At 32.3% G+C, this 21,888-nt stretch overlaps 1 protein-coding gene across 1 annotated transcript; it reads left to right on the plus strand.

Moving 5' to 3' along the window:
* The first annotated feature begins 794 nt into the window (after positions 1-794).
* LOC120336033 (receptor-type tyrosine-protein phosphatase T-like) lies at positions 795-21,270 on the plus strand. The gene is made up of 37 exons (XM_078110264.1): positions 795-831; positions 1,317-1,473; positions 1,729-1,815; positions 2,355-2,464; positions 2,849-2,956; positions 3,320-3,445; positions 3,936-4,058; positions 4,565-4,690; positions 6,102-6,227; positions 7,234-7,353; positions 7,676-7,957; positions 8,412-8,717; positions 8,867-8,975; positions 9,052-9,166; positions 9,244-9,420; positions 9,769-9,976; positions 10,296-10,398; positions 10,737-10,871; positions 10,942-11,118; positions 11,279-11,364; positions 11,613-11,694; positions 11,971-12,035; positions 12,183-12,310; positions 12,663-12,759; positions 13,012-13,079; positions 13,279-13,407; positions 13,750-13,881; positions 14,672-14,820; positions 15,187-15,322; positions 16,086-16,189; positions 16,550-16,644; positions 16,865-16,941; positions 17,762-17,896; positions 18,357-18,506; positions 18,583-18,719; positions 19,586-19,721; positions 20,274-21,270. Exons 1-37 carry the CDS (start codon positions 795-797, stop codon positions 20,391-20,393), a joined length of 4,758 nt encoding a protein of 1,585 aa, XP_077966390.1. The 3' UTR covers positions 20,394-21,270.
* The last annotated feature ends 618 nt before the right edge of the window (positions 21,271-21,888 follow it).

The raw sequence follows: 21,888 nt of genomic DNA on the forward strand, positions 1-21,888 counted from the left end.
ATAATCCGTGGTATGCGACTAGGATTTACAGTCATGATTTTTTAAAAACTTCATGACATATGAAAATCTGATACATACTTCAGAATGGTGAACTCTGATAAGAAAAAGTGGTTTAATTATAACCGGGGCATTTATATATGTTTATTTCATGTAGGGCGCTGATAACAGTCTCGAGATATTATTATTAAATAAATAAAAATTCATTGACAAATATTATTTTAAACAATACCGATAACACGCATAAAATATAAGATTGTATGTTTCAACGGAAAATACATTATTCAGTCACATTTCCAATTAAATATACCTGGTACATTTCCCAGGTTTATCTGCTAGTCTGTAACACAATATGAATATTAGCTCTAAGTAATATATAATAAGAAACGTCGACATCTGGTGTTTTCGCTTGTCGGAAAGAATCGGGGTGCTAAGTGGGCTTCAGCCAAGATAATGTTTCCTTATTTTAAAATAAATATTCTACGTCTGTTATTAATTTAAAGATGAGAGAATATTATTGATTCGAACATAAATTTTAACTTAAAGTCATATTATTTATTTTTTGTACGACGCCTATTCATACTTCCACTTAAATCCATATGACTATCAACGAAACTATAAAACTTAATCTTCATTCAATGACTCGTATGTATTTGTTTACATTGTAGGAAAACAGGTGAAGGTCATGATTCCAACGAAGACTGTGCTTGTATACTAAGTGACGGATGGATCGATGATGTTTGTAGTGGTGGTACATTCAAATATATCTGTCAGTCGTGTAAGTGAGTGATATAGAAATGATACAAAAGTTCCTGTCAACACATTTTGAACTGGGTAAAACACAAAATAATTGAACGATTTGTGATATTGTAAAAACAATTCAACTGCAGGAATTCAAGGTTCTTTTTTGTTGTACATTGCGCATGCGTCATATTATTTGCAGTTGCCACTGGATTTAATTTGCTGCCACTTACAAATAAAATATATATTCGGTATTTAATTTCGTATATCAAAATGTGGTCGTTATAACTCTAAACTAATAAGTATTAACCAAACCTGTACTTGAATTAAAAAAGACTACTGACAGATCCTAACCTATGTTCGAAGAAAATGAGCCGTTCTCAAAAATCGGCATCTAAAGCTTAACATTCATGCGGTAAATTTGATAAACATTTCATTCAAAAATATCTTGCGTGAGATATAAAGAGTTTATTATCAGTTTATTAATTGATATAATTATAAAATCGTATCCCGATTCATATGCTGCTGTTTTCATCATTATCGATACCGATCTAATCTATTATGTTCTTACATCAAAGATCCGAGTGAGGCAACTACTTACAATGGAGATCTTCTTGAAAAATATAACAATAAAATAGGAAATGCAGCAGCAAGGAGTAGATGCTCATTGTGGAACGGCAATCTTGCTGATGCAGAATATGCGGCATATAACAAGGCTGTGCAGAATTTGATCGGGTATCTTTGTTTTATTCAGTGTGGTTCTCGGTATTATGACATTGGTTTTGCATGCTTTACTATGAGTTTTAAAGATGAATTACGACTAATCAGGCCAATCATTAATCTATCGTAACGTTACAATCTACTATTAGGTTTATGACATGTCAAATAGGCATCTGTAGATTAGTACTATTTGTAATATTTTGCGAATTGCAAACAGATACAGACTTCATGCATGCATTTGTAAATCATTTCTCAATATTGTTATCACAGAAATGGAGACTTTTATCATATCGGATTGAAATATTTTGATGGGGCATATCGATGGACAGATGGATCAGCAGCAACTTACTTTGATTGGTAAGATATTATTCAGCCGTTTTGGCATTTGACATCAGTAGTCGATGTTTAAAATTTACGTTCAGAACTCATTATCATACTCGGTTCAATAATCTATATTGTGTAATCCTGACATAAATCGCAATACCATAGAATAAGGACTCAAAAATATTATACTGAAGTCTAAAACTTGTAGACTTTGAATAAAATTGCACAAAATGTTCGTTTAATCGCCCTCCAATTACCACTCGTATTTGATTGAATGTAAATGATATTTATGTGGAATTTCATTTTGAAAGTAATTACGACGTCAAAACAATACTTACATATTTTTATGATAAAAAGCAAACTAAGTATTCTGAGCTTTTTCAATCTGACAAAAATTATATTTCTTTCTAAATGACGTAAGAATTTAACTAAAAAAGAGTTGTCTGTATGAATACATAATATATATACGAAGATAATCAAATCAATTGACGTAGTGAATATAAATAAACATGTTGAATATTAATGACAGCAATTTAAAAAATTTATGAACTATAATGAAATCAAATTTATAGGGAAACTGGCGAAGGATCCGATATTGGCAAAGATTGTGTTAGGACCAATCAAAAATCTTGGCGTGACACAGTGTGTGGGGGCCCAATAGGATATATATGTCAATCTACAGGTAATATGTAACAAACGGTATTTCATTTCTTTTATCATAAGTAAAAAACTGAGGTTTTTGACAAACCTAAACGGCCTGCAATAGTATCCGAATTTATATCCTTCATATGACAATTTAAAAATTTAAATCAGTATTTTTTTTCACTGTAAATATCTGATCTAAAACGACACTGAATTAAAATTCCACCATGCTTAACAGGACAATAATAATCACGAAGCCGAAACTATTAGCCTTAGCGAGAAAATATATTTTTACTGTATCAGTTTTTTTTATCGGCATCTGCCAATAAGTAATAAAATGTTATCGCCTCATTCTGTATTTTTGAAATTAAAAGACCCATGAAAAGTGTAAAACTTTCAAATTTTCTTTGATCGATCTGTTTAGCTTATTGCACGGGCAAATCTGGCACTTGTCAAAATGGAGGAAGTTGTGTGTCTTTTAGATGGTGTGAATGCGCAGATGGATTCTACGGCGATACCTGCTCAAGCAATGGTGAGTTTATAGTGATGTATTGAATTGTCTACATCTTTCCAACATGGAGCAAGATACGAGCGTAAAAAATCTAAGATCGACATTGGTATTGTTATGAAACTGAAATAATAAGCACTCAAAATGAAAAATCTGTTTGCAACTAAGAGACTCAATATGACATCATAATATCATTTAAATAGTGCACGAAACATTCAATATTTCTTACATCCGAAAAATGTGTGCATGGCTAAGACGATACTACTAAACGCCTCGCCAATCCTATAGGCAGTGCAGTTAGATAACTTATCAAACACATTATAGCCAATCATTTTCTAATTGATGTTAACAGTTCAGGTTAATATTATATCACATTATTATTTTTAGAATACTGTCCGAATAATGTAAATCCGTGTCAAAATAGAGGAAGCTGCGAGAATATGCCAGGAACCGATCCATACTATAAATGTAATTGCAAGCCAGGATATTTCAACGTCACCTGTTCTAGTGATGGTGAGTAACAATTTTAAATCTATTTAAAGTTCACTTCAGATTTGGAAATTCGAAATGGGTGGACCTTCACTAAAGCATTGCATTATTGTGCTTAAGTTTTAAACTCGAGCAATTAACATATATTAGATTCATTCGCTTGGTCTAATTTATTTTAAATTTTATTTACTTTTATGCTTTATCATCAATAATAAGTCTACGTATTTTATTGTTCGTTTGAAACTATAGTGTTGAAATCTGCATAATTGATGTCAATGACCAAGGTGACTATAACAGACTCATTTTGATGCCTTTCATTAATTTTTGCGCTAACTGTTAATCTATCGCAATGTAGGAATCTTACTATAATTCAATTAAATTTTGTACGCGATTATTACGTCATAGTATTTAGTAATAGTCAAATTAATATACGTTTCGAGTATTTATCTCCCTCCTGCATCGTATTTGGAAATGGCAAGAATGGAACTAATAAAAATTTACCTTCATATTTTAGAATACTGTCCAAACAATCCAGACACTTGTCAAAACGGGAGCTGTAAGAATACACAAGGGGAGGATCCGTATTATGAATGTGACTGCATGCCGGGTTTCTTCGGATATAACTGCTCTAGCGATCGTGAGTATCGTTAACTTGATTCGAGACGATTTCGCAATTCTTTTACGTTATTTTACTTAAAGTGGGGTACGCCATCATAGTGAATACAATAATCTGAAGTATAAATTAATTGATTTACATCAGAGGTGTCATGTCGGCTACTACGACAATACATGATTTCTGCAGTCGACGGTGACAAACTATACTTTTTGAATATAAATTGATATACCGTAAAAACTTACAATACGAACAGAAATACAATTTATAACGTTTAATTTTACTGAAACTAAGTTATTATGATTCTTTTATTGATTCAAATCAAAGCAAAATAGGTATTTTTGTTTCCTCGTAAAATTCCTTCACAAAATAAAGGTATTTTTTAAGCCATAAATTCACATTTTGTGAATTTAGTAATTCAGTCATTTAGTACAATGATATATTAATCTTAGCGGTTGAGAATATGTAAAGTTATAAAATAGGCATGACTACACGAACAAGGTTAATGATATGCCACGTATAAATTTCAGAATACTGTCCCAACAATGAAAATCCGTGTCAAAATGAAGGACGCTGCGAGAATTCACCAGAGATATTTCCATACTATGAATGTGCTTGCAAGCCTGGGTATTTCAACGACACCTGTTCTAGCGATGGTGAGTAACAATTTCGTAGTTTGTTACTTATCGATCTTAAGATCGGTAAGTATGTTGATAGGTATTTGTCTGTTTGTCTGTCTGTCTGTTTGTATGTTTGTCTGTTTGTCTGTTAGATAAACGCGATATCTCACGCGTGGTTGAATCTGCTCCAAATTTTGCATGTGCATGCATCTTACCTCGGACCAGAAGCCTATAGATTTTGGGTTAATTATGTCATATAATTAGCGAGTTATTAACTAATTACCGATCTAAGATCGATAAGTCTTCGGTCTCCGACCGATATTCTCGTTTCTATATTTGTATTCGATTAAAGTTACACAATAAAATACGATTAAACGAAAAATAGAATTGTCTTTCCGGAACCTCCAAACCGTTAAAATTTTTCATTGTTACTTATCGATTTTAATCGGTAAGTATGTTGATAGGTATTTGTCTGTTTGTCTGTATGTTTGTCTGTTAGATGCACGCGATATCTCACGAAAGCGAGATTGAATCTGCTCCAGATTTTGTATGTGCATTCATCTTATTTCGGACCAGAAGCCTATTGATTTTGGGCGAATTATGTCGTATAATTAGCGAGTTATCAATCAATTATTGATATAGTGATCTAGATTCTAGATTTTTGTAAAGCGAGAGAATTTCGAGACTCGCCGAGTGTGTGTGTGTGCGATGCGCAGTGCGCAAGTTACAAGAGCGGATGAATCGAAACTGCAGTTTCTGTTTTGGGGGATCCCCTAACTATCGATCGATAAGTCTTCGGTTTCCAACCGATATTCTCGTTTAATATATTTAACCTTCACGCTGCGCAAACCCCATTTTGCATGTTGTTGTTTTTTTGTCAACCATTAAGCCCTAAAGCTTTACTCATGAATTTTTAAAAGCGTGTACTAGAGTTATATTCAGCAATATATCTTTAAAACACACTCCTCCAAAAAACAATTTTCATGCGAAAAATTTTCAAAAATCTCTAAAAAAAATTTGACCTCAAGATATTCTGTGTAAAGTAGAGGGTTAAAGACTTATATATGAATATTACGAGGGTTCGGTACTTTGCTCATATGATTAAACATAATAAACATCTGTATACATATGAGGATAGTTTTCATTAAAAATTTTCATTTTGACAACTAATGGTGTTTTGAAACCTCGATGAATCCGATACAAAAAGACACGCGCAATGTAAACACCCGTGACGCGCGAACAGGTGATCTGCCGTGGCGCGTCGCATTCAGGGTCTACAAATGCCTGTTATGATATTTGGAAGTATGGTAAAATTTATTTGAACAGCTGCAATGCTCTTGACATATATGGACTAATTAACTTATATTTAACGCCTTGATTGATTTGTATTATTTACATCATTTTTTGTGGAGACCGGTGTAAAGGATAATTTGATTTTGTATTTCAGAATACTGTCCAAACAATCCTAATCCTTGTAAAAACAACGGAAGCTGTGAGAATACACCAGGAGAGGATCCGTATTATGAATGTGACTGCTTGCCGGGTTTCTTCGGATATAACTGCTCCAGCGATGGTGAGTATTGTTAAACTGAAGTATATATTATTTATTAAATTTCCATTAAAGATGTGATGTTGGGCTACTAAGACAATACCGGATTCTGGCAATCGACTAACTGACTACTTTTTGAATTGGAATTAATAATTAATTAATTAGGTTATTATATCAAAACAGGAATTTTAATTTTGAAGGTTTCATATTCCCGTCAATAAGTTAAACGAGAATATCGGTCGGAGACCGAAGACTCATCAATTGAAATTTAAGGGGTTCCCCCAATACAAGTCAAGTATACAATATCAAGTCTTCCTATTCATTACTCAGACCCTTAATTTTTGCTTTGAAAAACTTTGTTTCAATTTTGATCATATTTTGTGAAACCTGACAACCAAGAATAGGCCTTCATCGTATGTCTATGTTCAGTTAATATGTATTTGTTTTTACCAGTGGTTCACCAAGGGGGATGATATTGTTTGATAATTGTTGATTTGTTATTTTTAAAATTTAACTTCAAAAACTCAGCAATGATTTAGAAATATATTGATTGCAGACGGTTGCATTTCCTATAACGCTGCAGAAAATTAGCTGTATTGTTGAAAAGTTCCAGTTGCGCCTCTAGTTTAAGGTAATCAAAACGTTGCGGTTCGACGGAAGCTTGCATAATAACGTAGGGGTTCGGCAGGTTGGCAAAGATAAAAACAAAAACAAAAAAAGACTATTATGTTGCTTGTTCTTCAAATATATTATTTAGTTAATCGCATTTATTTTCTGAATCTACAATTCTTTATAGTTTTTATTTTCGATATTTCATAGTAGTGTCCTAAATATACCAAAACAATATTACCATAAAACGCTGAGTAATTATTTACAGAATTAAAGAAAATACCCATTCTAACCAGTATTCTCCTATGTTTTCTCTGATTTTTGTTTTAGGTATTGATAGATCGGGGAATAAAATATACATGTAATAATTGTAATACAATTACATGTAATATTTAACTTAACAAACATTATTTCTCGTTAGAATATTGCGATCACAACGATAACCCATGTTTGAACGGAGGAAGCTGTGTATCAGTGAATAGTGATCCTTACTATAAATGTGATTGTTCAGCTGGATACTTCAGTGACATTTGTTCAAAAGGTATGAGGAATAAGATAATTAAAATAAGAAATATGCCTTAACGAAAATGTGCCTTGTATAGTATGTTTAAATTAAGTAGACACCGTGAAGGTGATTACAAAAATTCTATTGTCAAACATTTCTCAAAACATAACCATGTTGGGTAACATATTCTTTTACAATACAAATTGGTCCATTTCAATATTCGACGAAAGATATTTTTGTAATCACCGAAACTATTGCGCGTCTCACATTTCTATCATAGCAAATAAGAAAGGTGTGGAATCAATGTAAATTAGCTAATTATGCTACATAACTGATGTTCAAAACATTTTATTTTCAGATTTAATAAAGATTCAAGCAATTGAATCACTTATTGCCATTGCTGAAGGAAACGCCATTTTGCTGTTAAATGTTACAACATATGACGGTCTTTTGACGGTTGAGCTACATAGAAATATTAGTTCTGAAACCCCCATAGATATACAGAATAATGTTACCAATGGAACCTCGCAGTTCATACTCCAAAACATAAACAAATCAAGCGAAGGAAACTATATGTTCATTGCCTATTCTGCATCGAATGACTATCAAAGAAATGACACAACGGAATTGATAATTCACGGTATAAAAGTGGTAATTCTATGGAAAAGTGAAACGCTAAGCAATTACATACTTTCAATATTTCATTGATAGAGTCATAATATTTATGCGCTGTAATATACGATAAAATGCAAATAAAACATGCGAGGAAATCTGGTAAAACTAACAAAGATAGGTTTGTATGTACATAATGACGTATAAATTATATGCAAAGTAATAACATGAGGTTTTGTTAACCATAATCAATGAAATCCAATACACATATATTTTTAAACGACATATCATTGAGAACCCTAACAAAATTTTACCATGTGAAATTCAATTTAAAAATATTATGTCAGCGTCAAAAGATTTATATTCAACTTTATTGACATGCTTATTATTCCACTATCAAATGGAACCCTATTTCATTTTATTTATGGTAAACTTCAATATTTTTATTATTCGGTGATACTAACAATCTAATTTCATTTCAGTCAATGTCAGCATCACAACCATAAATCCATACACGATATTCTCTCCGGTTACAACTGGTCCAAGACAGGTTGTATGCAATGCCTCTGGTTACCCATCTCCAACAAAAACAACATGGCTGATAAATGGCGTGAACGTTTCTCTGCAGGAAGGTTCGGGAGTCTACCAATATCACGAAGAAACTCACGCAATTTTGTATATCGCCAAAGCACAATCATCTGACGATGGAAACTATACTTGTCGAGCCACAAATTATGTAGGCGAAGACTCACTAGAAGTATTTGCAGAAGATTATACCGAACTCTCAGGTTTATTTTTGTTTGTAAATGTTCAGTTTCCAAAAGCGATGATCATTTCGTCAATTCACATCAAACATTTCGCCCAGTCTTGTATTTAGTATCAACAAATTTGAAATAGTTTCCATGCAACATTCTTTATTATAATTTTTGTTTACCAGTTTACGGGTCTCCACATATTATTGAAGTGAATGAGAAGCCATGCAGCAGTGACGGAATACTCACCATAAGATGGACGCCTAACAATCAAACTATAGGGATATCTCACATGTTTGTATTTTTTCTTTCCTATTCTTCAACTTCAACTGTTCCGCATTATTCGTTTGTTAATTATACCCTTTTTTAGTTTTACAGTGACAAGTCAAAACTCCACGACATCTGACAAAAAAAATGAAACTGCAGTAGATGGTAAAGACGTGGAATTCAATAATTTACATCCCTTCACGGAATACTCAATAACGGTAAGGGTGGAAAAAATGATTTCAAATTTATTGATTAAATTTTTATAAACGGAAAATATTTATATTGGCTTTCTTAGGCTGAGGTTTGTCCAGATGAATGCATAACAAAATTAAATGCCACGTCAAAAGCGACGACGGGGCATGGCCTTCCTGGATTAGTAAACAATCCGAGAATGCAAATGAACCCGACAGATATCTGCCATGTATCGTGGGAAAATCCAAACACACCGGACGATCAGATCTTACAATACGAGGTAAATATATGATAAACAAGAAATTTCATAAATTAATGTATATTAGGATTGCATTAACTTAATAAAGCTTAATTTGAACTTTCCTAATACTTAATTCTCTTTGTTGATTAGGCTGATAAGTATTATCGAATATAGAAATTTTAAAAATGAACAACAAACACACGATATTGTTCACTTACGTCACGCAACCTTAAATTAATTTAGATTTGTTTAATTAGATTCATATATATATCACGGATTACGTGGATTTAACATTCAAATAGTTCAGAGAAATAATGAAACTAATGTCTTCTTTGTAATCTAAAAAATGTACAATTATAATTTCTTACATATGCCAACATCTTTCAGATTACGTGGAGTTCAGAATATGTGTATAAACCACCAAACACTGAGACATTATCTTCGCCAGTAGCTGACAAAGTACCTGCATTGAATCTTACATATGATATTGAAACAGAATCAAATCGACAATATTCAGTAAACATAACGGCATATACTTGTGCTGGTGCAGGTCTACCAGTAGCCGCAGAATGGGAATGCATAACAGAAAACGAAGGTGAGCGAAGGAAAAATTCAGAATTCTGGATAAATAAAATGAATGAAATATATCCTCATACAATCTAATATTTCTGAGTTTAGAATACGCGTTTAAATAATTCTGCATATATTTGTTTCAGACTTAAAAATTGTCGTCTAACATTGGTGTATATTTTTGAATGTCTGTAAATTACAAAAACAGAAAAATTTGGTTAGTCGTTTTTAATTCTTATAATTCAACAAAATATTATGAGGAATATTTTGCAATGTTCAGAGTTGCAATCATATTTACTCAATCAAAATTGTCTGACACATAGAATCGTATCACAATTTAACAGGTCCTAATGAGGTTGTTGAACCAATAATAAGAGAGAGTAACGGCGATTTATCAACAAGAGATATCGATATTACCATACCAAACGAGGAAAACGGACCAATAAGGTGACTAGAAGTGGTTGAAAATTAGAGATGCGTTGCGTGTTTGCGTGCCAAGTGACAATCACTCTCTCATTACTTTAGAATGTAAACGTTACATGTATGGGCCATTATTGCAAATTCTGCACATAATAGTTATATTATTCAATAAAATTTACATTACTTGCAATATATCAGTACCATGTGCCATAGAGAACTGAAAAACGTTATCAATACTGAATTTAATTCTTAATGTCCATAGAAATTAAAAATTAAGAATACGATTCTATATTTCTCAAGTATTCTGTGACAGTTTGACGATAACATAAAATCGTCGTATTACTTAAAAGCATACCTTTTTCCAGTTGCGTATTCGTAATCGTGAACCAAGGGAATTTAGCAAACAGCAGCAAACCGTTTGAAATAGAAGATCTGGAGAAGGCAGCAAGTCAAGAAAGTGTATCACAAGGAGTTGAATACCTTGCCATTGCTATTCCCAGGTAAACGAGGCAATACAATGCTAGATAGGAATGAAATTATTTGGTGATGAACCCGCTTTATTTTATTTAGAGCTACGATAGGAAACGATAAAATTTATACGACGACGCTTGGTGATGATGAAATAAATTTAGAATGCGATCTTATAACAATATGGTCAAGCAAAAATATAAAGAAACGCAGTGCACGAGCTACTTCACAATATTCAGGGAATAATTGGCCATTGAAAGCCGATGGGGCGTCCTATAGGTAGGTTGTGTTTTTTCCTGTAAGACCTTTTAGTTTGTAAAAATAGATCATAGAAGAAAATTTGAAATTGTAATGAACAAAATTATAGTTTTCAAAATAAGTTGTACCAGGTATAGATAGACACATATCTATGTAAGCCATATATTACATTCTGTTAAAGCTTCTACACGGTGACCTCAACTCCAACAAGCAAAGACGTAATATTTGGCAAAAGTGAAATTACCTCATTTGTCAATGGGTCTGTGCGTGAGTAGTTTAATACTGCAATACAAATTTTGAAATCGGTAGTTCAATTATTAAAAAAAGGTTTACTTATTTGAAATAATTACAGCATTTTTCAGAATTAGGCCATAAAGCATGCATGACGAGTCTGTGACACCTGCTGACTACATCTACCTATTTATTTGCATACAAATAACAAAATTGTGTTATTAAGATCTAGCATTATAAATCAAGTATAAAATATCAATGTCATTATTTCAATTTTATTACAGCTATGGGATGGATTGCGGCCGTTGTTATATGCCCTATTCTTATTATAGTGATTATGGGAGGAATGTATTATATGTGGAAAAAGTAAGTACATTATAACTAGGAGTGTTTCTCAATCAATTGGAATCTTGTAATTGGGAAAGCATCGTAAAGCATTGTGAAGTTTTTCATTCAGCCAACCTAACGGTGTATTTTTCTTAATGTGCCGTTTAATCAGATTTCTTTGTCCACCCCGAAAATCTACATCTAGCGTTACATCTCAAAGAAAAAATTCTCAGAATAACAAGAGACATTTATTTAACATAGCCCACAAATTAGAAATTAAAAATTTTGAGCTACTATAAATCAATTATTTGACAGGCGTCAAGCAAAGAAGATTCCAGATGATTATGCAATGGGAAATCAGCCAGCTACTAATATACCAGGTAAGTTTAATACTGATACCCTGTAAATAAATTTGAAATTATCAAACCCGTGCTTGGGAAATAGACTTAGGATTATCACAGCAACAAAAATAAAGAAAATAAACAAACAATTGTTAAATAATATTTTTTTAAAAATGTTTTTATTAGATGCGCCACTATACGAGAATGTAGAAAGTATTACAAGACCTGAAACGGATATTCCATTAGGAATGCTCCATAGTGTTTACAAGATGCTGAAAGCTGATGAGAACATGCAGTTTCGTGAGCAATACCAAGTAATATACTAAAGTTGTTCAAGCAATAAATATTTATTTTAGTTTTGAAACAACAATCGCATCTCTTTCTAATATCTATTTTTTCATGTATTACATGACAAAATCGAAATATTTTATAACGGTATTCAATTCAAGTACACAAAATTACAATATAAAGATAATTTCTAGAATAATATTACACGCCTCATATATATGTAATTTTAGAGAGATTATCTATTTAACGTGGTAGATAATTGAAGATTTTAACAAAATGAGAATAAAAGGTTAATATTTGTTCGTTATAAAATATATACAATGTTATTCTTTTATTATTATGGTGTTAAATCGGTATTCATGAATCAATTATTTGTAGGAGATCAAAACAAAATCCAAAGCAAATGCTCCTCCGACAACGGTAGGGGGAAGTGAAGAAATGATGACGAAAAATAGATACAAAAACATATTGCCGTGTAAGTTATATTAAATCTTTAAAGAAATATCTGTTTTGTTTTTCCAAGCTTTGTAATTTGCTAATTGCAATTTAATATAAAATCTGGTATCTGGCGCACCGGCTCAAATTTAACAAATTTACAAGCGCAATAACCCACTAATAAATCCAGACATATAATAGAACAATTTAAATTCCCAACATGGTACACGCGGATAAATCAAAAAGCTCATGTTTAATTTTTATTTTAATCATTTTATACCGTCTTTCATAGACGATACCTCCAGAGTTTCACTGAAAGGACAAGGGGTTGATGGATACATAAATGCTTGCTACGTCAACGTGAGTACAAAACGTGATAACATGACAGCGGCTATATGCGATGTTATATATTTATGGGGAAAAAGGGAATTTTTCTAACTAAAATAATTATGATTCGAATAAATTAACTTGGCCAACTACAGATTTTAAAAAGAGTATATGGTCGTCTGGAGAATTTTAGAGTTTCATAAATAAAATATTATATACAAATTTAAACCAGGGCATTAAGAAGCAATTTATTGCGACACAAGGACCTCTACTAAACACGAAGGCGGATTTTTGGAGAATGGTAGTTGAACAAAATTGTACAATAATTGTGATGTTAACAAAATGCGTCGAGGCTGGAAAGGTATTTTAACTAAATAACTTTTTAAAAATATTGCGTTGAGATTTGCAAGCACACCCTATACTAAACGTTGAGATATCGTAATTATTGCTATGTATAGCTAAACGTTATAAGTTGATTTTGCGTCACCAAAACAAACAGAGCAATTTAACGATTATTTATCTTGGCTGTGGTATGTTGACTCATTATGTAACATATGATTTTTGCCTCTGTTCTTATTCAACTTCTATTTTAAGGACATTCGTTTTTTTCCTACAAATAATTACAACTCTTGTTTTATTTTCTCGTGCAAACTCATGATGAAATTACCGATTACCATTTTATATTATATTTATACATAAACAGATAAAATGCGAGCAATACTGGCCAAACGTTAACGAATCAGTTCAACAAGGATCCTTCATTGTGAGAAATGAACAAGAAATATATTACGGTGGATTTGTACGAAGAATTCTTGTTATTCAAACACCGCATGATGTAAGCAGCAGTCAATTTATTTTATTTGAGTTCCAAGCGCAATCCCATACATGGATTAGCGTTTAATGGAAGGTACAACCAGATGAAGAGCTAATAATTGTAAATAGGCCTAATATCTTTAGCCATGAGCTCTTAAACAATGTGACAATATCGTATTAATAACCTTAAGCTAAAGCAAAATATATCTAAAACAAAATAGATTGTTCATTATTTTCGAAATAGGCTACACACTTGCAATAAATAATTTGAGCATAGTTTGACTTTGTCAGCTAAATATTGTAGGCCAGTCAGTCGTTTATTAGTATTTTGAATTCGACTTCAGCACTACTTTTGATTTTTTTATGTTATTGTATGTTGAGATTAAAAACAATAATCTAACAAATGCATTGATCATGTACATATTCATTAATAAATAAATAAAATTATTTTATATTTTTCTTTAAACGTTGCTACAAAAAGTTTGATGAAGTGAGGTTTAAAGAGAAATATAAATTTTTTTTTTTTATTTATCAATGAATATGTGCATGATCAATGCATTTGAACAATAACATGAAAGTAAAATTTATCAAAAGTAGTTCTGAAGTAGAATTCAAAATACTAACAAACGACTGACTGTTTCGAAAGTTGAATAGACTTTGTTTTATTGGTATAACTAGGTTTCGGAAACTGTATACAACTGGGAAATATAATATTTCGATAAATATCGCTGGGATGTTAAGCCTCATAATATTGTGCGTTGAATAGTTATTATTAGCAAACCTTCACTCACCGATGTTATTTTTTCATTTAGAAACACATTACCGTTCAACAATATCAGTTTTTAAAATGGCCAGATCATGGAGTCCCTGTAACAACTTCAAGTTTCTTTCGTTTACAAGAAGCAGTCATGGAAACGTATGGAAAAACTCGATGCGATGCACCTATTCTAGTTCATTGCAGGTTTGTATAATATCCATAATAATTGACAATTTCATCTCAATCAAAATAGTTTCCCACAAACAAATTGTACATAGAAACTCATATTTATGATCAATCCTCATTTCCAATCCAAAATATTTTAATGTAATTTCGGTATTTGTGCAGGATCACTCCAATAACCTTATGAGATTTACTGACGAATTACCTCCGTTACTTCTCCAGTTTCAAAAATAAGCAGTAACAATTCAACATTTTGTTTAATAAAATTTTACAGTTGAAGTTCATGAAAGAAAGTCTGCAATAACAAAAAGGCTCATATTTCATAACTAAATAAAATTTAAAATTCGCAGTTAAGTTTTGTTACACAATCTTGCACACTCGTTTTAGCGCCGGAGTCGGACGAACGGGTACGTTTATTGGTTACGATATACTGCAAGATCAAGCCAAAGACAAAAGCAGCGTGGACGTATTTAATTGCGTAATGAAAATGAGATCACAGCGCGTGGATATGGTACAAACATGTGTAAGTATTTCAATTTTTATACTAAATATTTTACAGAGCTAACAAATGTAAGAAAGAAATAATTTACCAACTAATATGTCTTTTTTGGATTTTTTCTACACTTATACCAGCCGTTGCCATCATTTTCATTGCTATGAGCCCTTTTAATGACTTACCTGACAGATGAACATCCCTTTAAAAAGTCAATACTGTTTCACTGCTAGAAACAATACTTAACGTCAGAATTTCACAGAAAAACCTTTGAATTATAGTATGATGAAAGATATGTTCTAACGGAAAATGTCTTTCGTATGAATGGGATATTTCACAACAAAGCACATCAAGCTTTTCATTGGACTTGGTCTAATTTAAAGTAAATTTGATGAATATTTATGTATATGAACATGTACAGAACTCATATGAGCAACATCTTGTGATATCCCATAGCATAGCCTGGTACGCATTCGCCACGATTTTTCGTCCTCCAGGCACCATTTTAGGTACTTTTTTTTGCTATTATGTTTTCATCTACTGTAAGTATGGTATTATTTTAATCTTTCTGTTCGCCCACAGAGATCGTATTGTTTCCGGCTTTGAACTACGGGCTGATATGGGAAATATTTTGTAAATTACGAAATTACTGAGAATCGATCAATTCTCTTTCTGACCAACACTTTCACTTTGAATATTACTATATTATAAATCGTAATATAGAATCGATTGGAGGAGCATACAACTTTCATTTTATTGTTTGGTTTTGCATTTTGTGACGTTGCACATACAGGACCAATATGATATGCTTCATAAATTGATGTTGGAACGGTATATGTTTGGCGAAACTGACGTCACGCGAGAGCAATTTATCGTAAATCAACAGACAGGCAAAGGGTAAGAGAAAAATACAAATATTTAACTTCTAAATATGGCTTATGCACACTGCAAAGTGAAAGAAGTGAGCGACGAGACATCGATACTATGATGTTGCAATATGTACAATCCTGTGTTATTGAAACATCCATTTTGTAAAGAATAATTGACTTTATAAATCTATGATTTTATTCCGAAGGGTCAATGACACATTGGGTAAAATATCACTGGTGTGATTAAAAGATGACACGAAATATAAGAAAAATTGACCTAAATATTAAGTTTGCGTCGCCGCGCAACAACTCAATAAGTGTTTTAAAATAGTGTGATCACCTAATAAAATTGTCATGGGTTACGATGAAGTTAAAAAGTATTTTTCAGATCTACTAGGAAACCAAATATTCAGAAGGAATTTGAAAATCTAGCTTCCGCAGAGTCCTTGAACCAAACGAAAAAGGAAGACGACCATGTTCCGAGTAAGTGAGGTGTAACTATTAAAGTTATATTAGAGTCAAAGATAGTTTTCATAGATTTGTCAATAATAAGAAAATATCAGATCAGGTGATATACGCTGTTACACTCAGTGTTTCTATTACAACCAGAATAATCTATAATTGCATTTCCCTAAGAAATATTCGAATAGGTATACCATGATCAGAAAAAATCACAATTTTAACAATAGTGTATTGCATTTAGGAATTAGAAACCGAGTGGTTATCGTCAGACAGCCAGAAGATACGGAATGGATATCGATTGACGCCAACTATATTGAGGTCAGCATAATCTAATTTTTATCACAAAAATGATTTTGTAACCATGTGTGGTGATATTTATTTTCTGGGCAACAAAGACGGTATAATTATATAGTCCATAAATATAATACTTTGTCAAACAGGACGCATTCCCCTGTATCGTGCGAGGTAAAGTAAATATGCAATGGTACTTATGCAAACGTCAGGACATTAGTCACATTACGGCACTGTTCAAACAAAATCACGAATTACCATTACATTCTCAATGCTGACACCTTGCGGCGTTCTATTATTTAGAATGCTTAAATAATAAGTCAAATGCCTATACTGCCTGTACAGAAAGCTTTGTGCCAAAATGGATATTTGTGCAAATTTGCAGTATATGCAAGAATATGATTATGAGAAGAAAAGTATCTTGAAAAAGTACAAATTCTAACTTAAGTGCTCTATTTCTGACTAAATTTATTCTCATTAAACCGCGAAATAGCTTGTTCTAAAAAATAGCATGTTCGCAAAGGTACGTTTAACAATTAAGATGGTTGCGAACATTTGTCTTTGTAAAACTACAATTTTACAAAACTCTGTTTTTGCAGAATTACAATTTCGCGCAAGAACCTTTTCATACAAATATATTCTTACAAAAATCCTTTTGCGCAAAATTTGACCCACATAAGTCGACCGCTGCTAATGTATGTCTTGCAAGTTGGCTTCTCCGATACTGAGGGGAATTTTCAGACTAGAAATATCATTGTAAGAATAAAATTGATGCCTACAAATTGTTACAAATGTATAAATTGGATGATTCTACATTTACAATAAAATAACAACAACATATTTGCAGGCATACAACAAAAACGCTCAGATAATTGCGGCACAAGGGCCTTACAAATCGACAGTAGAATATTTTTGGCGGGCAGTCCTAGATAATAGCGTGAATACAATAGTGATGGTTGACGCCCCTGGAAATGATGCCACTGTAAGTATAAAATTTATTTATTCCAATGTTGTCTTTAAAAGATTCACTCAAAGCAATTTTAGGAGTCAACAAAGTTATACGAGTCAAAAACATTTTAAGGTTGTGGATATCAAGGCTATAAAACGTTTAGTTGAAAATCATTGACAAAGGAATGAAAAGTAGCACAAAATAATTTTAATCAAAATATCAAACATAAACAATTTTAGATATACTCTATTAGGCGATATCCCTCTTGAAGAATGAAAAGCTATCAAATAAGATTATATGCATATCAGGATGTACAAAATTAGGAAGTTTGAAAGAGATAACTAAATCTAAGTTGAAGTCTATGAAGACAAAAATCGAATATTCTTCTGTACTCAGTTACTATCAATTTTATTACTTGCAGAATCGAATAAAACAAACTCGCAACATTTGTATTCAGGAGAACCTGTATTTGAATTAATATTTATTTCCACAGTCACAAGATGAATCAGTCTGCTACTGGCCAAAATCGACTAGTGAGACGCTCCAGCTAAACTTCATAAAAATTCAACTTGAAGCGGAAAGTCGACGAAGAGGAAACATTGAACGGAGATTCAAAATTTTAAGGACAAACCAACCACAAAGGGTGATGATTTGAAATAAATATCATGAACGGAATTATTAAACGATTGATATAAACATAACTTTTCAATATGTTGCAGATTGTTACGCAGTATCAATATCCAGATTGGAGTTTAAAATCGGTACCAGAGGATGCTACAGGAATACTTGATCTTGTCTATATGTTACAATCAGACTCTACATGGGAGACAAACGGTGCAACCATGGTTCATTGCAGGTAAAGAATTATAACTCAGTAACAACGACTTCTCCACAAATAATGCAGCAACCGAGCAAACAGCAATGAAATCATTCAATTCGCAAAATATGCCCTTGCTTCTGTGGCTATTGCGTATGGGAATTTTTATATAATGGTCAAAGTGAAGTTTGTGGTGAATTGAAATAACTTCTTTAAGTCACTTCCCCAAACTTTAAGTTTCTATTTTTTTTTTCACCAATGATGATTTATCATTGAAAAACGAAGATTATATAAGATTTGTAAATTTTAAAGTGATGAAACTTAACAATCATTCAGTAATCAGTGGTTTATTTTCTCATAATACTAAAAGCACACTTGATGTACAAATTGCACTAAATAACTAAAAAGCATTTCAGGGTGAGGGGAGCCGCGGGAAACCAAATTTGGTTATCGAGCAGTGGCACCCATAAGCTAGTCTGAAAAGAAAATAATAACAAAAAGTCGAAATGTATATGTTGTTTTGAAAAAATCATCAATAATTGAGTTCAATTTGGCGAAGACCTATAGTGTCATCCATTGTCATTCTATGCGATTCTCCAATGAATTAGTGCGGTCATATCGTTGTGGAATTGTTGGGTTCTGAAATCTAAAGCATTTCAAGAAAATTCTGTTTGCGTGTTATACCCACGTACTCCACTCGTTTAATCAAGTTTAAGATTTGCTTATAATCCTTATCTCGACGTATGGCATTTCAAATTAGCCTATGTATCAGTATCTACATAGGTCAATAGAAAATTTATTTTTGTTGTTGTTGTATAGATGGATGGAAGAATCGATACCCGTGCGATAAATGTAATTTGAAGTCGTGGAAGGCTTGTTTATTAATCTCATATTTATCATTTCAGTGACGGATTGGGGCGTACTGGTGTTTTCTGTACCATTTTGAATGTTATAGACAGATTGAAGTATGAAGGCCGTATCGACATCTTCCGCACTGTTAAAGATTTGAGAGATAATCGGCCTGGGATGGTAAAAACACTGGTATGTCTTTATATAATATTGTACAAGTATGTTTGATTATTACTTAGTTTTACGACAAAGTAAACAACAAGCTATGAACCATGAAAATAAATATTCTTTTGTCCTGATATGAAATTTATCAGCATGAAATAATCCGAATTTAGTTCTTTTAAAAAAGACTCAGGAAAGAGTTGGACGAATTGTATTAGTCTAGTTCACGGGTGGGTAATGTTTTTGGAGCAGGGGCCAAAAATTTTGTCGACCTAAACTGGCGGGCCATGCAAGTGTGACGTAAATGATTTATTTTATATGTGCCACAAATATTGTATTATTTTAAAACAGCAACGCTTTTTTTTGCATACAAGACACACTTCGGTTAATCCAACTAAGTTAGCTAGCGTTATGGGGGCGTTAACACAACTTTGTTGGCACTAAATTTAATCTTGAGGTTTGCGTGACCACACAAGCGCACGAGCATCAGACTGCACCAATTGAATAACTCAGCGGACCGGATTTGCCCCGGTCGTTTAGCTGCTGTATATAATGATTGGAAATTTATGTTAAACATTCCAGGAGCAATACAATTTCTGCTACAAAGCGGTTAAGACGTATTTGTCTTCAACTAACGTGTACTCCAATGATGCGCTCGAAGTGGAAGAAGAAGACCAAGATCCAATTTATGAAAACGTCTAATGTACGATTCATAACTCACGCCGTACGTGAAGCTTTTCTAATAATTTTTCTTTACGTTATGCTTTAAGAAAGTACATTGTTATCCTCATCGATATATTTACAAGAATTATTATTAGATAGGAATTTGCCGGAAAAGATGGACGTGTGATAGGTAATTCACGAAGTTTTTCAAATATTTTTCTTTGTGTTATATGAGGTTTCATTTATGTAATTCTGTGAGAAAAGACAATATAAAGTTCATATTATGTGCAATTTATAATTCATGCCGTGTATGACATTTATCAAATATTTTTAGCCATATTATATGTTTAATTTTTGTAATTTTGCAAAAAAATGCAATATAATCTTTGTCAAAAAAATTTTGGCTGTGACTATATTTTTGTTAATCAAATAGTTATTCATGTATTCGTTTTTTATATATTAAAAGAAGTAATATATAATTGAATGGTATACCGTTGCTAAATTCACGCTATTTGTATCATTATATTTTTCATAATAGTGTTCAATTTACGATTTGCGGACTGAAAATATGTGCACTTATACAAAAGCAAAAAAGTATTGCAAGATTAGCTTTAACAATTCCAAAAATTTATTTTCCCAGCCAATCGAACTAGTAAAAATATTAAATTCTATTAAATATTGTATTTGCCAAAAATCAATTCTTATCTAGGAGAAAGTTTTGAAAACAAAACAACATGTTTCTCCTGGAAATAATTTAAAGATAAGATTTATTTTAAAATTTCCGTTTCAATTGATATTTATCTTAAGTTGTCTCGCAGAATTACCTCAAAAGTTGGTCTTGCATAAGTGTTATGTGTAATTGTGTATATTTTCATGTTTCCACGCATTTTATCGTATCTTGGTCTGCCTAATTTGATTGTATAACAGTTGATTAATTCATTTCTTGCAATAAATACTCACAATTATAGCCAAGTTTGTAATATATCTGCCTAGGGAAATTTAAAATTGGTTTTATAAGAAATTATAAGGGCGTAAGACCATTTTTGTGACATAAGCCTTTGAAGTATAATGACCAATCTATAGTGCCCAACAGTCTATACTAGCATTTAAGCTAACACTAACTCAATAATGTAATATGAAATGAAAAAATAACTCACCTTTCACACTCTGGTTCATCACCGATATTCGCTGAAAAGCCCCAAACGTTTATCATGAGATTGCGACATATAGATTTAAAACTATTGTTTAACGCCGCGGTACCCGAAAATCGGTACTCCCGTAGTGGGTGTACCAGGTTAGGGTTAGGCCATAATTTTATTCCGATTTTCCTTGTTTTAGTTCTATTATGAGTTTGGGGACTGCCTGTGTTGGCCAAGCGAATATACCCTCTGTCAATATGTTCACACGACCTGATGTAAAATAGGCGAACAAATTTTTTAGTTACCTTTACCTCCATACTGGTACACACACTTTTGCAGCCCCCGTAAATCTAATGTACACTTCAATTTTATATTTCCTCTCGCTTAAGCCATGT

This window comes from Styela clava, chromosome 2 (assembly GCF_964204865.1).
Source record: "Styela clava chromosome 2, kaStyClav1.hap1.2, whole genome shotgun sequence".
Classification (NCBI taxonomy): domain Eukaryota; kingdom Metazoa; phylum Chordata; class Ascidiacea; order Stolidobranchia; family Styelidae; genus Styela; species Styela clava.

Excerpts from the sequence above, each read along its gene's own strand:
- LOC120336033 (XM_078110264.1), top strand. The coding sequence starts at position 795 with ATGATACAAAAGTTCCTGTCAACACATTTTGAACTGG. Across the intron at positions 832-1,316 it reads GTCAACACATTTTGAACTGG|ATCCGAGTGAGGCAACTACT; the intron begins GTAAAACACAAA and ends CTTACATCAAAG. Across the intron at positions 13,408-13,749 it reads AATGCGTCGAGGCTGGAAAG|ATAAAATGCGAGCAATACTG; the intron begins GTATTTTAACTA and ends ATACATAAACAG.